Source organism: Amyelois transitella, chromosome 16 (assembly GCF_032362555.1).
Source record: "Amyelois transitella isolate CPQ chromosome 16, ilAmyTran1.1, whole genome shotgun sequence".
Taxonomy (NCBI): Eukaryota; Metazoa; Arthropoda; class Insecta; order Lepidoptera; family Pyralidae; genus Amyelois; species Amyelois transitella.
This window is the reverse complement of record NC_083519.1, coordinates 6,617,876-6,635,115: the sequence shown is the minus strand read 5'-3', so window position 1 is coordinate 6,635,115 and position 17,240 is coordinate 6,617,876. Positions and strand designations below refer to the sequence as shown.

At 34.8% G+C, this 17,240-nt stretch overlaps 2 protein-coding genes across 3 annotated transcripts; one reads left to right on the top strand and one right to left on the bottom strand.

Moving 5' to 3' along the window:
- Positions 1-8: 8 nt before the first annotated feature.
- Positions 9-9,550, top strand: LOC106129725 (heterogeneous nuclear ribonucleoprotein M). 2 transcript variants are annotated; one of them, XM_060948479.1, is made up of 15 exons: positions 10-257; positions 394-597; positions 703-865; positions 1,154-1,232; positions 1,667-1,781; positions 2,019-2,165; positions 2,557-2,895; positions 3,464-3,701; positions 5,408-5,520; positions 5,899-6,034; positions 6,348-6,418; positions 7,115-8,408; positions 8,780-8,864; positions 9,141-9,224; positions 9,453-9,550. In XM_060948479.1, exons 2-11 carry the CDS (start codon positions 412-414, stop codon positions 6,401-6,403), a joined length of 1,572 nt encoding a protein of 523 aa, XP_060804462.1. In that variant the 5' UTR covers positions 10-257; positions 394-411; the 3' UTR covers positions 6,404-6,418; positions 7,115-8,408; positions 8,780-8,864; positions 9,141-9,224; positions 9,453-9,550. The 2 variants fall into 2 exon arrangements, with proteins under 2 accessions (XP_060804463.1, XP_060804462.1); XM_060948480.1 differs by lacking the exon at positions 7,115-8,408 and having other exon boundaries at positions 9-257.
- Positions 9,551-9,558: 8 nt separating this feature from the next.
- On the bottom strand, positions 9,559-15,597 carry LOC106129570 (sodium channel protein Nach-like). The gene is made up of 10 exons (XM_060948643.1): positions 15,431-15,597; positions 14,783-14,861; positions 14,445-14,563; positions 13,506-13,626; positions 11,971-12,143; positions 11,369-11,474; positions 10,917-11,065; positions 10,296-10,420; positions 9,806-10,099; positions 9,559-9,722 (listed from the first exon to the last, which is right to left on the bottom strand). Exons 1-10 carry the CDS (start codon positions 15,595-15,597, stop codon positions 9,559-9,561), a joined length of 1,497 nt encoding a protein of 498 aa, XP_060804626.1.
- Between the last annotated feature and the right edge of the window lie 1,643 nt (positions 15,598-17,240).

Genomic DNA, 17,240 nt, shown 5'->3' with positions numbered 1-17,240 from the left:
TAGAACTGAAGTTGTTATTTTTCCGTTTCCGCTGTGTTTATTCATATATGTTTATCTCATTCACTCTCTTTATTCATTTCGTTGCTTGGTTGAGATTTTATCTTTGTCTTCTGCTCACATTGTTTCGTTTTCGTTGACTTTTGTGCTGCCTTCCGCGCTTCACCGCCATTTTGTGTATTGATAGATGTGTTGACTACAGTTTATTTATTTTAGGAAAAATTAAAACTAATTATTTTTACAGCATAAATTGCATAAAAGTAAGTGGAAAATATTTATTTTATATTTCTTGTTGTGTATTGAACTTCCTGGTTCGGTATGTATGTGTGGCTATGGCTATGTGCCGGCATCCTCGTTTTATTCAGTGATTATTACATACACACTGCTTTTTTCCAGGCTTTCGTAATTGAAATTATGGAAAACGACAGGGAAAGGGACCGTGATCGCTCGAGGCGAGGAGATAGATCGACTAGGTTTTCTGATGCGCCAGTCAGGGATCGCTCTAATGACAGAGAGAGACCTGAAGGAAGAAGGCTAATTGTTTCTAATATTCCTTATGAATATCGTTGGACCGAATTAAAAGACTTATTCAAGGAAAAGGTAAGTGTGCATATTTTGTGGAATGAGAAAATATTGTTTGACACTAGCAATAATAGTATTAAGTGCGTTGTTTTATGAAAATGTTAAAAGAAGTAATTATTTTAGGTTGGAGATGTTGGCTATGTGGAAATTTTCAAAGACGAAAACGGCAAATCAAGAGGCTGCGGTGTTGTCCAGTTCACAACCTCTGAGGCTACAAAGAAAGCGTTATTTGTCATGCACAGATATGAACTCAACGGAAGAAAAATTGTTTTGAAGGAGGAAGGAGGTGCATATTGACTTTGAATTCTAATCCTTTATTAACATCCAAGAAAATGATTAAAATTGAAAGGGATAAGCAAAATGGGAAGGGTGCAGTAATCTCAGTCCCAACTTTAATTTAAATAAATTAATTATTAAAGAATTTTAAGAATAATTAGAATAATAGAAGAATAATTTTTCTTAAAATCTAGGGGTACCTTAAAATATTTCATAGTTCAAAAAGAACAAGTCCAGTGGTATTTGTAATTTATATACATGAGTGTTCATATACATAATATAAATGATTTTTTTTCAGAAAATGAAGGGCGAATGAATACCTCAAGAACAGGAGGTGGTGGAGGAGGCAACAGAATGCCCAGAGAAGATAAAGATAGGTAAATAAAACAATAATATTTTTTAAATGAATATAATTATAGGTACAGGATAAATTGCACAGATTGAGCTAGCCCCAAGGTTAGTTCGGCGATTTGTGCTATCTCAACAATATTTCACACAATAGCCTAAGTTTAGGATAAGTTACTTTTGTTATAATTTATGTGCAATAAAGGGTATTCTTTCTATCTTTTTTACAATAAATACTAATAGATGAACATTCAAGGCCCAGACCAATTGTGTGTCACAGATAAGAACATTAATGCATGCAACACACAGACTGTCAATATGGGTTATATATTAAATGCATTGACAATTTGATTCAAAGCAGTGACATAACTGCCTCTTAAATATGGGATATAAAATTAAGTTAAACAAATCTCTAAAATACGGAGAATGTGATATAATTAAGTAAAACAAATATTTTTTTTTTCAGATGGGGAGCAAAGCAAAGAGAACCAGAAAATTTCAACACTTATGGCCTTAGTTTGCAGTTCCTAGATTCCATCAAAGTACAACCTCCACTAGTGAAAAAAGTTTTTGTTGCTAATGTAAGTATTATAAATTTGAAAAAGTATGTAATTAAATTTATTTGCTTTGATATTTTTAAATCATATCTAAATATTTTTACCTTTCTCTTTAATGTTCATGAAAATTATTTAATTATAGTGAAAACAACAACATAACCCCTTTAAAATGAAATATTATTTTAAGTTGTGGTCAGACCTATTTTAGCCTGGGCTTTTCAAATTTCTATGACTGTAAAACCATATCTTTCATATTTTCAGTTGGACTACAAAGCTGACAGAGCAAAGATAAAGGAAGTCTTCAAGATGGCTGGTAAAGTGCGTAACATTGATCTGGCTGTAGACAAGGATGGAAACAGCAGAGGGTTTGCAGTAATTGAATACGACCACCCAGTTGAAGCTGTCCAGGTAAAAATGATGCTTAAGGCTGAATTCTCATATAATTGTATATATTGGGGAATTATAATAGGGTGTACATGACTTTACCAGAGAGGAGCACAGTGTGTGCGTTTTGTCTACAATCCTCAATTGGGTAAGTCAGGTTACATAAAGCAACTCCCATCTGATAACCATAAACCTCGTATTGGATCGTGCTAAAAGCTGCACTGCATTAGATAAATGTGCCTGTTTAAAGTGAATTGATAAAATAGGTCTGGTTATGTTGCTTACACCTGTTGCACCAATCTGTTCTTTTAGGAACTTAATATGTTTATCATTCTCACTGCATTATATAAAACGAAATCACCCTTTGACTATCTGTATCGAAGCTTCTCTTATATAATTGTATAATTTATTGCAGGCCATATCAATGTTTGACAAGCAAATGCTTTTCGAGCGCAGAATGACAGTCCGCATGGATCGTGGTGTGGAAAAGATTGAGTTGAAATTGCCTGAAGGACTGAAAAGCATAGGTCTCGGTCTGGGGCCGAATGGGGAACCACTGCGTGACGTCGCAAGAAATTTGCCTCAACCCAATACTAATGGTAGTTTGGGTTTAAATAATGCCGGGGCATCAATAGGAGCCGGTGTTTTGGGTCCAGTGCCTACTGCTAGTGTGGCTTTGAATGGCCTCGGGACCGGATTGGCGGCAAATACTTTGAACACAAATTCTGCGTTGGGGGGAAATTTGGGTTTGCAGGTGGGTTATTTAACTTTCCTCTTTAAAGTTCCTAATGTTAGAAACATGCATTAATTATTTTAAATGTGACAGTTGGGTGGAGACAACTTTATTGCCAACTGTACAGCTTATTAGTATTACCACTAATCATGTAGAGATACATGTTTTTGGCAAATCCCACAGAAACTATAGTTTCTACTGGGATGAAAGGTACCTACCCTATGGACATAGGGATATATTAAGGACATAGGGATATATTAATGGAGAAGTCCTTTATATACGCCCCAAATTTTAAGATTGGTTCTGTATATAGGGCATACCACTTCTTCTTCAGATTTTCGTTGTAGCTATGTTGTTTTCTGAGTCTCTCGACGAGTCACATACACGAGAGGTATTTTCTTTTTCGAAATAATTAAAGGCATGATACTTGTTGTAGTTTTTATGCTTTTTTCAAAAATTCTAATAATATTATTATAGGATACTTCATATCGCTTAATAGTCAAATCTTATGGTTTCACAACATTGGTTGACGTCATATAAATTATAAAATGATTTAGTATGTTTAGTAAAAAAAACAATTTTGTTTCAGGCACTTGGCCTATCAGGTCTTGGCGCTCTTCAAAATCAGTTGCTTCAACAGGGTTTGACTGCATCTGATCTGGCGACGGTGCTGACTGCGCAAGCGCAAGTTCAGGCTCAGGCGCAGGTGAATACAGCTAATTTGGGGCTCAACAACACAGATTTGACTTCGAACATACTTGGAAATACGAACCTTGCGAATAATATAATGGGAAATAACTCTGGTTTGAGTAGCGGCCCTCTATCTGGTAAGTTTATGATTAAATTTGCGTATGTAAATTAAGTTAGGTATATCCCAATTGTTTCCTACCTTCGTTCTTGGCTTAAATTTGATGTTCTTGATAATGAATCTTCTCTAAAAATAATGATTTGCTTTGACATACAATTTCTACAATATTTCATATTTCGTGCCATGATGTTAATAGAGTGTGAACTATGTCTTTTCTCCTTTACACTGTTTCTTTGAGTGTCACCTATAAAATTGTTGTATTTTTAAATTTAGTATACTGTTGCTTTTTTTCTGTTTTTGTTTTGTGAAACATCATCTTTTATGTACACATAGAAAAGTAGAGGAAAAGGTGCAATTGTGGCCCCCGCATGTATTTTGGCCCCCATTGATATTAATACTTTCTAATAACGCTATCTCGCATATTTTTGATGGAACTAAATGCTAGTTGTGGCAGCAATATTTAGCACCCATCAAATACGTCAGATTTAGCTTCGTTCATCGGTCATTTGAATCAGTCGAAACACGTTTGTGAGAAAACTTTTTAACTGTTGTGATTATAATTTCTTAAAAATTGAAAACTATCGAATTTGTGTTTTTGTGTTTGTACGTTATATTCATTAAACATTCTTCTGCGGGATTTCAAAGGTAATTATGAAATTTAAGCATTTTATAAATATGTTAGGTATGTTTGTTTTGATAATATCAATATTTATAATGCGACCCCCTCACATTGGTTGTATTGTGGTCCCGGGGGTCACATTACATGTAAGACCAATTTATCAATTTCTTTTTTTTGTTTTCTCTTTCAGATGCCTAGACAAAGCGTTTTATCTCCATCTTCGAGGAAGAAACAAAAAACGTGGGACCCAGAAGAAATGAAAAAGCAGTTGATGCGGTGAGGAATAAGCTCATGGGATATAAAAAAGCTGTTAAAATGTTCGCTGGACTTCTAATCGTGGTAGAAAGACGACAACAGCAAAAGTAATTACATCATCACCTTACAAAAATCAACTGACTGAATCTTTGCGCTTAGAAGAGACTCGAGGACGAGTGCGTGGACGAGGACAAGGATGTCCTCGTGGAGATGGTGTCAGCGTGATCGCGGTTGAGGAGGCACTAGCCAAGCTGGTCGGCGCCAGAGAGATGTTACATCCAGCAGTAGCTCTGACAGTGAAGCAGAAAATACCGATTCCGGTGATGATAGCTCACATTTGAATAGAGTTCCTGAAAATACAGATGTTCTCTGCGTGTTCTGCGAAACCAACTATTCAAATGACAGACCTGGAGAGCAATGGATACAGTGTCAGAGTTGCGAATTATGGGCTCATACAGCCTGTGCAGGTCCAGAAGGCGACTATTATATTTGTGATTTTTGCCGTTAGGTTTCAATTGTGCAATACATTTAATATGACCCCCCCAGGGTGCCACATAACCATCACTTGATCTCATTATGCCAAATTTGATTACTTAAGAATAAATATTATTTCTGATTATCCGGTACGAGTTTTATTTATTCCATAGTTAAATATGCATAAACAAATGATTAAAGAACCCTATAAAGTATGTTTCAAGTTTCTAGGTACTTTACTTTTTTTATAAAGCCTCAAAAACAAAGTAGGGGGCCACAATACCACCTTCTCCTCTATACCATTTTTTATACATCTGTGATACGCATGTGGCCAACCGTACCTTTGACTTGATGCAAATTTTTCAATATACATTTAGGTTCAAACAGGCAAATGGGAGGCGTTCAAGTGCCCGGTCAAGGCTACGGTCGCGACTCTGGTCAACAGCCAAGTGGCAGAGATAAAGTTTCCGACATGGTTATGATCACAAATGTAAGTTTACAAACATGTTTCACCCCTCAATTTGTCACGTGGTAAAAGAGGTCTTGAGAAAACTCGAATGCTGCGTTTAGTTTAATTGCTTATTGGTGGAATTTAGATTCAGTATATCAGTATTTGGGAAGTGTAAGTTCCAAATCCGTAAAAACGGAGGTAAACTTGCACACACTTCCCATGTAGATTTTTAAAGTAAACTAAGAGTAGCGCTTACAAATTTAGAATTCTACAAGGGGACGGACTAGCAACCTGCCACTATCTATGAGACATTCAGTTGAACGTGGCAGATTGTAGGTTCTATTTATACCGTAAGGGGTCACATAATACATAGACATGATATGTCTATGTGATGTACATCTACATCTTTTTTAACAGCTGCCACCGACAGTGACTTGGCAGTTGATCCGGGAGAAATTCAGCGAGTGCGGCGACGTTAAGTTCGCGGAGATGACCGCGCCCGACACCGCCATTGTTCGCTTCCACAAGGAGTGGGATGCTGAGAGGGCTATCAGTATCCTTTAAAAAAATTCATTATATCGTCAAATTTTCATATGAAATCTAAATGGACTGAATGTTTGACTGACATTATAAGCCCAAGTAGTTTTGGAGGTTTAAAATTTGGTACAGTCAGTATCATATCTTTGAGAAATTACACTGATGTACCTGTGCAGAAGTAACATTTTTGTATGGCGCGAAAATATTCGAGCGCGCCATTTGAAAAAAAAATGACGGTATTTTTTGTCCTGCGCTTACTTTAGTAATTTAAGCAACTATGAACGTGTTTATGACATAAAATTTGTGAAATTCCTTAACAACATTTACAGACATGTTTGATAGGACACGCATTGATGGAAGAACTATTGATGTTCGTTTCTTCTAATTGTTGCAGAAAACGGTAAGTCTAAAACAATGCATTACCAGGAATTTGTAACAAAATAGGTTTTAGTCGCCAATTGATTATTATGTCTTATTCGGAATGGGTGAACTGGATTTTGGTTGTATGTTAAATTTTAAATTCCGGCGACGTAATCTGATGAATGTTTTTTGCATTTTATTTTCAATATACATCTTCGAATCATGATTGACATTAAATGATCTGATCACTCTTAATTGTTATAAGCATTTCAATTACCTATCCTGCTATCATTTTCTATATAGACGAGATGTAGTATTAGGAATCTTTTACTTTATGCCTGTTGATTTCTGCATATGTGTTGCAAGCGAAACAAATATTGATCAAGAACTGATCATAAGTCACACAAGTGGATGTCATAGATAATGCGCAATTATCAAAGTCAAAGTCATTCCTCGTTGAATCACCAACGTTAAGATAGTGAACACCGCTAAGGATGCAACGATGGTGATTCCTCTGGTTTTAATATGAGAACTATACTTTGTTTTATGACAGAATTAAGTGTCAATTTTTGTGTATGTGGGAAGTCTATACAAAGACTTGACAAACAGCTTTACAAGGAGGAGAGGTCTGTCTGTCCACGTGTTTTATTTATCGTCTAAAAGATATCATATAAATTGAGCAACATACCGCGAGCGCGGCATATTAAGTGAAATTGTTTGTTTTTATCTTTTTCAGGAATATGTCGTATAGAAGTCGATCTATTGTGGGGTTTGTATAACTCAGCCGCCTGGATAAACTCTTGGATTTTATTTTCATCGTATTTTTATCTTATCTCCAGTAAAATTGACTTATTCACAATTCGTAAAATGTTTGTTTTAGCTTATAATTAGATTAAGTGTCCTTTGATTGTGTATCAGTACATAATAAAATGAATTAAAGACGGTTTGATAATTTTTGTCACAATCCAACCATGGTGCATGCTGGCAGCATTACTTCTAAATTTGAGGCAATTGTTAAAGACAAAGGCATGATAAAGTGATGCTATCAAGCGGCGTCTTGTAACAAACTGTTTTTGGTATGATTATTGTTTGCCTATCTTTACTGTATCGATAGCTACGCTCCTATACGATATAAATGAAAGGGTCAGTAAGGTAAAAAAAAATGTCCAAAAGTATAAAACGGTGGTGTGTGAATTTGGTATCTCAGTAGAATTACATGTTTTATCGGTGGCCTGTCTATTATAACTCATAATCTAGTTAAGCAAGAAGAGCGAAATCATCTCTTATTGTCGATGAATACTTCAAGCTTTGCCACTTTTCGGCATTGGAATAATCCAACAATTGTAATATATTTTCATTATTTTTATAGTGGTTAATTTGTGCGAAATCTCTGGCTGAATGAAATCTCGGTTAAAATTTGGATTCGACGCCCGGCCGTATATTCTCTATTCGGCGTTTCAATTGTTTGTCAAAGTTGATACTCTTTACTCAGCAATTGTCAATGAACAAAAATTTGGGAGAGGAATTTGTCAGACACCGGTAATTGTAGTAATCCATTTTTCTTTTATAACGTACCATCAAGTCTATCAGTATGAATGATAATATTGCATCACACATATGCGATCAAAAGAAGTGTAAAAATGTGCTGGAACGCTACGGCTACCGATTGAAACTTAGGGTGCGCGATCCTTTGTAATATCCTGCACATTGTATGTACATAAAGGTTCTTTGTATTGAGGCGTCTTAAAATGTAATGAAATTTCGTGGTGTCATAACTACGGAGGTGTGGGAAGTTTCTTCGCCTGATAACCATAATGCAGACCAATTTAAATTTCAAACAACTATTACGATCGAGTCGGTATATCGTTATGGCTTGGAGTTCCCTGATCTAATTTGGGGAATTTTGATAATTTTGAGACACAGAAGCTAATCGTCGTTGGAAGGTGTCTTTTGAAGAGCGATATTTTGAGACGGCGGCTTTCACTGCTGCGTCTATCGCCTGGGTTTGGATATTCCGACTGATACTTCTGGTAAGTTGTTTAGTCATTGAAAGATTTTTTGACATTTGTGAGAGTTGCATGGGGTTTCGAATGTTTTCCAATTATGGATTGGACAAGTTTGTAACACCATGTTTATTGTACGGACATGCCTATCGTATGTTCGAGTGCTGTCTGTAAAACGTCGCAAGTCCTTGGATTCGTACGTTTACGAGTAGCATGACGAATAGTTGCGTCGGTTGTCACCTTAACGTTTTGTCGATATCGATGCTGCATAAAGTTAAGGTGTTGTGGGCTCTTGGCGTAAATAAATAAGTTCTTAAGAAAAATAGACTACGTCGATATGTACTTGGTATTATGAGTGTTTAATGTGCCCATTGTAACAGTAACTTCATATTTTTCAGGGTACGCAATGGCTTAAATGTGACGAATCAAGTTTCGTGAAAGAAACAAGAAATGTGTTGCGCGATTTGTAGCTGAGTCGTAAAGGTATTTGACAAATTTATTTAATTTATTAAAAAATATCGTTTTCTTAAATATTAATTACAAAAGACCCTTTTCGCTGGAATTTTCTTTTCAAACATTAAATATAAATTAGAATTTTTATTATATAAATTTCTAATATAATTTACATACTTAAAGCAGGTTGTGAAATATTCGATTTGCTTATGTTTTTTCACTTTATTTTTTCCATTTAATTTTAATAATTTTGTATTTATGTATTTTTTAAATTATAAAAATATTTAGTTTATTTTTTCATTTCAGATTCAAATAAATTACATTCACATTGTAACTCGCAGAAGAATGCATTCTTCTGCTCGCTGTAAGCAAGAAGTAGCGACATCTCAGGTAAATTGAGTTACAGAACCGACAACTTTCCACTTGCCATGGTCCCTGCATTCTTTTGTTTCAGCTAAATGCTCGTCGGTTTAAAATATCTTTCCTAAGATACGTATAATAAATTAGAAACCTGTTACAACTTTGAAAATATGCGCGGGTAATCAGAAAATTATTTTTAAAGTATATCTAATTTATTTTAAATTAACGAAAATTTTTATAATAATATTTTCTTCCCAGGTGCGAGTGGTCTTGTCCGACTGAAGAGTGAAGACAGAAGACTTCGAAAGTTGACTATTTTCTTTATTTTAAAAATCGAAATAAAGATTATAAATAAAGCTTCTGTTTACTTTTTTGTATTGCCCCTGAATTGACAACACAGATAGTTTATCCCAAGTTCGATTGAAGTTATTATTCTCAGTACAATTATTTTCGTAATAATTAATATTAACTCCATCAAAGAAATTGCTGATGTGCCCATTATTAGATTCATAACGCCAAATCCTCTCACTGCAATAAGAAAAAGAAATTGAAGATTGAAATATTAATTTTTTTCATTCGTTTTAAAGGACCTGGTTAGCAAAGGTACTTACAAATAATATCGTAGATGCTAAAAATAACGTCCCGCATTACTCGAATCTTCGGGAACGAGGTTATACTGATCCTTACTCTGTCATTTTCCTGCCCCAGCAAAACTGTTTCGACGTCCTTCAGATAAACATCTGATTCGCAGCTACTTGGACAGTTGCAGTCACGCGGCGATTTCGGCAAATCATCTTTGTTTGCGAATCTTTTCCATGTCCTCTCAGATGTTGATAATTTCATTAATTCGTTTTTATATTCCTTTATACATTTGAGCCGTTTTAGATCACATACTTCCTCGTGAGCTGATAAATATAGGAAATGTAGGTATCAAAGTCTTTCTGTACGGGAAATATAGGTTTCCTTTTTTTAAGTGGATTAGTGCCACTACACTAATAAAAAGTTTATGTCGCAGTGAAGTAGTTCAAATTGGCAATTTAGTTTTACAGATAAGGGTTTGATTGAACACCGGGCAATCATAAGTTAAAAATAATTACTTACATAGATATTTGTAAAAGTGCGGAACGCATCTGCATAGTTTCAACATCATGCGAATTCTACATTCCAAAAGACAATGGTTGTAAGAATAAACAGGATATCTTTTACTTATTGGTTCGTCTAAAAACCTGAAAAAGAAATGAAGCTCAATTTTAAAATAATCATCATCCACCCGGCGTTAGTGCCTGTTGCGTCCTCACCTTCTGCCCGGGGTCTCTACTACTTATAAAGTAAGTCTAATTTTTACACGTATGTAACACCGAAAATCTATATATTTTATATTCGATCATTGAGATCGAGAGGGCGCAAGAAGCATCCAAGTGGATTCACATGGATTCTTCGTCCGGGCGATAATTCTAGTTATATTCTCACCATGGATAGGAGCCCGGGTTGCTCCTTCTGACCATGATCCTGGATTGAAGACAGGTTTTGAATTGAAGCGACTCCCGCCTGACCTTCGTAACCGTTGTATGGACCATCCAACCCATATTGGATCATGGTAAAAGCTGCATTTAATAAATATGCCTAATACCTTAGTCGTTTTTAGGACATCCATGGGAAAGAGATAGAGTGGTCCTATTTTTAAGTGCCGGGAACCACACGATAATTACACATGGATGTTACCTGCACTTTCTGTATCTCTGATAAAAATAGTGAACCAAGTCTGTCACACGGGTGCTCCAGACTTTCACCGCTAAGGACGTGTAACTTCTACCAATTTGGTAGGAAGGAGAGGTGGCGAGAATAACCTCGTCAGGGTGGTGGATGAAGAGCTAGAAATAAGTTGTGTTCTTATTAATCTACAAAAACGTCATCCCTAACAACGTAAAGATACATACGTCTTAGTCCCTTTCTATGCACTAAAAGACTCGCCCAAAACCAAAAATTTATGTTTTAAGAAGATGTATCCACATACTGCAACCATTCAGCATTAGGGAATACCTTTGTTTTGTTTCTCAGCTGATTTAGCTTGTGGAGCAAATAACTGTACCTAAGGATTATTAACCTATCTGTGCTGTTGGTATATATATATGTCTTATAGTAAAGAATTATGTATTATTCGAGAGTAAATAAACCTTGAACTCCTTAGCATAATCCAAAAGTTGAATAAAGAAGTCCTTGTCATAAACGGACAGATCAATGTTGGTTTTCTCGTAAGGAATTAGTTGTTCTTCCGATACACTAAAACAAAGGAAAAAAAATCGCATAAATTGATGGAGTTTTTCAAAAACACCTCGGAGGTGCAGTCGCATTGACAGTCCGAAGAAATACTGGCAATTGGACAATGGTCTTAAAACCGAGACGCTGTACTACTAAAGCGGATCCCAGGCTCCGAAATATAATATAGTGGCGGAGGATACAACTTGGAACGCCCAAGATGAAAGAGCATTGTCTAACACCATAATGTCTTTGTACCTAAACTTAAACTTACAAACGATCAGCTTCAGATGTACCTATGCATAAATTTTGATAAAATTCCCTAAAATACACGAAAGTTTTTGGAAAATTTTATCAAAATTCTTATATGTAGATATCATTTGAAAATGATTGCAAATGTTGATGTTGTGAGTGTGAGCGTAGGTAGGTACCTACATAGTTTTACTACTAAAAGAGGTTTCTTTTTCAGTAGGTAGCATAAAAAACCACAGAATACAGAGATTTAGGCAGTCGTACTTACGAGGGATCATCATAAACAGCGACATTTGAATTGAGAACGTGGCACATCCCTACTTCGGTCAAGACAGAGTTGACCGAGATTGGCCAGTTGGTGCTCGTGGTCAAGCAATCGTTACTAAATTTCTTTATCAATAAAGATGATAATGCTCTAAAGTCACGTGGGTCTATAAATTCCTGTAATATGAAGAATAAGTAAATCAAATTTCAAAATATGAAAGAACTAGCTGTTGTCCGCGACTTCGTCCGCGTAAATTTCGAGTTGAATCTTAATCATACAGTCAGATACAGACAGACAAAAATGTAAAAAAAATTAATTCTCTATCCGTTTCAGGCAAAATACTAAATGTACAGACAACATATTTTTACCGTTTTATTATACATATGTAGTATTTTGATTTTCAGTTTTTTTTAATAAAATATTCAAACAACACAAAAATATTTTATTATTAAAAAAAATATTTTTGTTGGGGTTCGAACTTGGACGCCAACTTCACAGTATCACGCACCAACCACTGGACCATCGAGGTCGAAATTAAAGTTGACCACATACATATCTACATATTACATATGGTCACGTCTATATCCCTTGCGGGGTAGACCGAGTAGTGATAGGTTGCTCGCCCATCGCCTAAAAAAGAATCCCAAATTTGTAAGCCTATCCTTTAGTCGTCTTTTAAGACATCCATGGGAAAGAGATGGAGTGGTCCTATTCTTTTTTGTATTGGTACCACAAGGTACTAAAGTAGACTAACAAACCAAAAATCTTTTTACGTGAGAATTACGCATGTTATGTGCGGCAAAACCAGAATATTATCAAACTGATTTTCACTTATATTTATATGTTACAGGTATTATGCTGTCGTACAATGATAAATGACTTTGAATTTTAAATTTCGCAACTTATTTGCAGGCAAACTTATGCCTTTAGTTCACTCAAATGTCATGTCATTAGGACATTAGGTGTATCAATGCCGAATCCCGGAATTTTTGAGGTACAGAAATACGTTCCATACTAACCAAACACCCCAACTTTAGGTAAATATGCATCCGAATATCCGATCTCTAGTGATCATACATACAGACAGACAAGAAATTAAAAAAAATATATTTTTGCTTTTTTTATTCATTCTAAGTGTCCCTCTATCCATTTCAGTCAAAAATACTAAATGTACAGACAAAATATTTTTTCTGTTTTATTACATGTAGGTATAGATAAATGAAACTCCATTTGTTGCACACAAAATCTAGGAAAAAATTAAAAATATTCCTTAAATTGTATGAAAAACAAAAGCCACCTTATTGCAATAAGTACTCTTTTCCAAGGAATTTAAAGTATTGGAATTTTATTCGAGTTTCCATGAAAACTAAATTTTATTAGTTTTTATAAGAGTAACTGAAACTGATTAGCTTCCGCACCAATACCGGTCTATCTAAATCAAAGCCTCGATAGACTGTTAAATTTATTCCTAGAGTTGTTATCAAAGCTTCTGGTCCACCTACCTACGTAAAATAATGTACAAACTAAATTTAATTTACCTTAGAAAATATGTTATCGTTGAAAGTAATTAAGTCCAGGTTGTCTATATTATTCAATGTTAAAGTTGCCAACGTTTTCAAAGCGTCCGTTAAATTCGTTTCTGTATTTTCCTCGATTTCGCTGAAATCACTAGATAACAATTTAGTGTATCTATTATCCACACTAATAATCCACATCCACATCCACACTAATAATAAAGAGGAAAGATTTGTATTTTTGTATGTTTGTGTGGAATAAACTCAAAAACTACTGGTTCGATTTTGATAAAATTTGGCACAAATATAGAATAGACCTTCAAAAGTGACATAGGCATAAATTTGTTTTTACTCTTTGTTTATTTCAAAATATAAAACACAAAAATATGTCCACCCGTGCGAAGCCGGGGCGGGCCGCTAGTGTTAAATAAAACGCAAAGGTGATTGACTGGTCTATCAATGTACGCTGAAGACTGCTCTATCAATGTACATCCCAAACTACTGGCCCGAAGGGATATGCTAAGAAAGAATTTCCAAAATTCCCGCGGGAATGAGCGGGAATTTGAACGCGGGTGGAGCTGCGGGCGTACTCTAGTGAACTATTAGTAAAAAAGTGCAAATAGCAATGACAAAATAAGAAACAAATCGGAATAAATATAAGATTATTTATTATTCCAATTCAAATGATTAAAAAACAGTTAATTCCAGTTTGGCCTACAATGACGCTCCTCTAGTGAGGCAGAGTGGAACGCCTAAAATATTCGGAATGCAATCTGGAAACTAAAATGATTTAGTATATATTGGTTCCAATTTTTGCCAAACAGAAACTACTGAAGAATATAATTTTTCTTACACACTTTCTATAGTTTAATCTGTGTTTATTAATATTCCTATCCGCAGCAGATAGTAAAAGAGTGATAAGGACGTGATTATATATCTGTATGTATAATAATTCACACTAACTTGGCTAAATTTTGTAGGTCCTCTTCATCCAACACGTCGTCTGCACACAGCGTTATAGCCGGGTAAGATATGTTCCAGTTAAAGTAATCTATTTCCAAACCCATCACTACGGGATCTTTCTTTAAAATTGTTAATATAATAATAAATATTAAAACTTTATAAATATAATTATAATAAAAGATTTTTTTTAAATACATACTTAAATGATTGTATGGAACCCTTATTGTGTAGGTAAGTGCGAACCGCACTTGGCCGGTTTTTTAATTTTATTTTGTGACTTGTTCCATTTTTCAAAATATACGATACAATTTATTATTTATTATTATACAAAAACTCACAAAATATCTCTCATATTGTGACGCGATCAGCGAACCCACCAGACCGAGGCTGCATATAAAGCTGCATATCCAAAATAACCTGAAATAAGTACGTATGTAGATGTATTGGAAAATCATATTTGTTCTCTTCTCGTCCCATTTATGACAGTAATTAACTACCAAGCTATCGAATCAAGTAAATCAAGTAGAACTTTTAAGTAAAGAGCTTACCATTAACAATTATTTGATTTGAGAATGTAGTGTCTAATAAAGATAATCAATTGGCTATACGAAGTTGGTACCATTTTAATTAAGTAGAACTCTATCTAAGGTTGGTGGTAGGTACCTACCTACCAAGAATTATTTTTCTAAATTGAGAATATATTTTTTTTCAAGCCAGTATCGGCCTGTTACTACTTACGACCTGTTTGATGAAATTGTCGGATTCTCGCTTCTGAATCAAAAGGTCCCGGGGTTCGAAACCAGGTCTGGTCAAGATGGAATACGATCTTTTTCTGATAAGCCTTGGTCTTGGATGTTTATCTATTTAAGTTTTTATAATTAAATATAAGTAGGTAGCATCGTTGAGTAAGAATCCCATTAAGTCTCGAACTACTTTGGGACTAACTCAATCTGTGTGATTTGTCCCATGTATGATAAAGTATTTACCTCTCAATCCAGTGGATCTCCGTGTCGACAATGTAAGGCAGTCCCTGCGTATAGCAACTACGCAATTCTCCTCGTAAATAATCCCTGATTTGTTTGTTCCTGCTCCTCCACACGTTATCGCGTTTCCTTTGGAACTGTTTCCTTTTAACCTTTGTTAGTTTTTTCATGACTATTTTCATTTGTTTATACGATCTGATGAAAGAATAATAAAAAAATATTTTTAAGTACATGATTTTATTACTATCAGAATTCAGATTTGAACTATATGTAGAATTTTGAAATTTGATATAGTATATTCATTCTGTCACTATTTGAATCTCAATTCTATCATCAAGCCAAAAAGGAGAACGTGGCCTATCAGTCTTTTCAAGACTGTTGGCCCTGTCTACCCCGCAAGGGATATTGACGTGACTATATGTAAATGTATGTATGAAATTTCTTACAAAACGAACGGATAAATTTTGTTGGTATCTAATTCTGAGTTTTAAAAACAAATTCATAATAACACTTTCGTTAAATATGGTAGAAAGTGATAAAAGTGTACTGATATTTAAATAAAGAGAAGATTGGAGTATTTTACTTGTTAATAAGATACTAGCTTTACCCCGGGGTTCGCTCGCGCATGTTATCGTTTACTGGAAATTCTATAAATGTAGTCCAATAGTTACAATTGCGTTGTTAATACAACGCAATATTTTACTGTAGGTACATATTTTGTAGTATTTATAAGCAATTTGTAATGTTCAGTACATCGAAAATAGTCGGTATAACTGATTATGAGCACTTCGTAGCTTATTGCAGAATCATTGTGTTAAATTCATCGTAGGATTTTTGTTCTTAAGATGGCCATTAGTCATAGAAAAAAGTCTACTATGGCTACCCGTTCATTAAACAAATAATAACGATACAAACCACACATTACCCAACTGGTTGAAATACCAATTTCATTGCAAAAGATAAATTCTCTACTAACAATGCTTTTTCACGATAGGTACTTACCCGTTTCAGTGTGTTTACGTATCGGTCGTAGAAATGGAAATGTAATGAGCGTTCCACTGAAGCTCGTTCTAATTACGAGGCGTTAAACCTTCGTAATCTGTGGAGCTTCAGCATTACAATTTATTTTATTACTCTTTCTTCAGTTCCCTTATTGCCTCGTCTCTCGGATATGGCCGCTGCAATTAAGAACAATTACTTGACGTAGTAATATTCATGAGAACATTTTAATTGGTTGCGGAGTTAAAATTTAAGTGCGGAGTGGAAAGACACATAGCGGCGGTATATACATATTTGGAGATATAGCGACAATGCTATGTGGATGAAAATAAGATGGATTGGTAAATTAGTGGCAAGAAGTATCGAAATACGAATATGAAGAAAATATATATCTTAATAATTTATTAGTTTGTCCCAGCTATCCGCATATGTAAAGACGTGATACTTACATATATCTACATAATATGTAAACATGCGGATAAGAGGCGGAATTTATGCGGATATGTAGGTATACATCTTATTAAATTTTTAATTCAACAATATGTCCTCTAATTCCGAGGTATCCGTAGTGTTGACTTTGACCAACAAGGTCTTTGAAAGAAGAAAGCAACATGTAAGTTTCAATAGATGTATCATGTACATGTACATAAAAGGCAACGTTTAAAATTTCTGCCTGACAACGACCCTCTTCATCACAAAATAACACACTATGAACAGAAAATTACAAGTACGACTCCATGTCTTTTTGTTCATTCAACTGAAACCACAATAGGCATATCGAATAATGGGTAGAATATCAGAACATAATGATGTA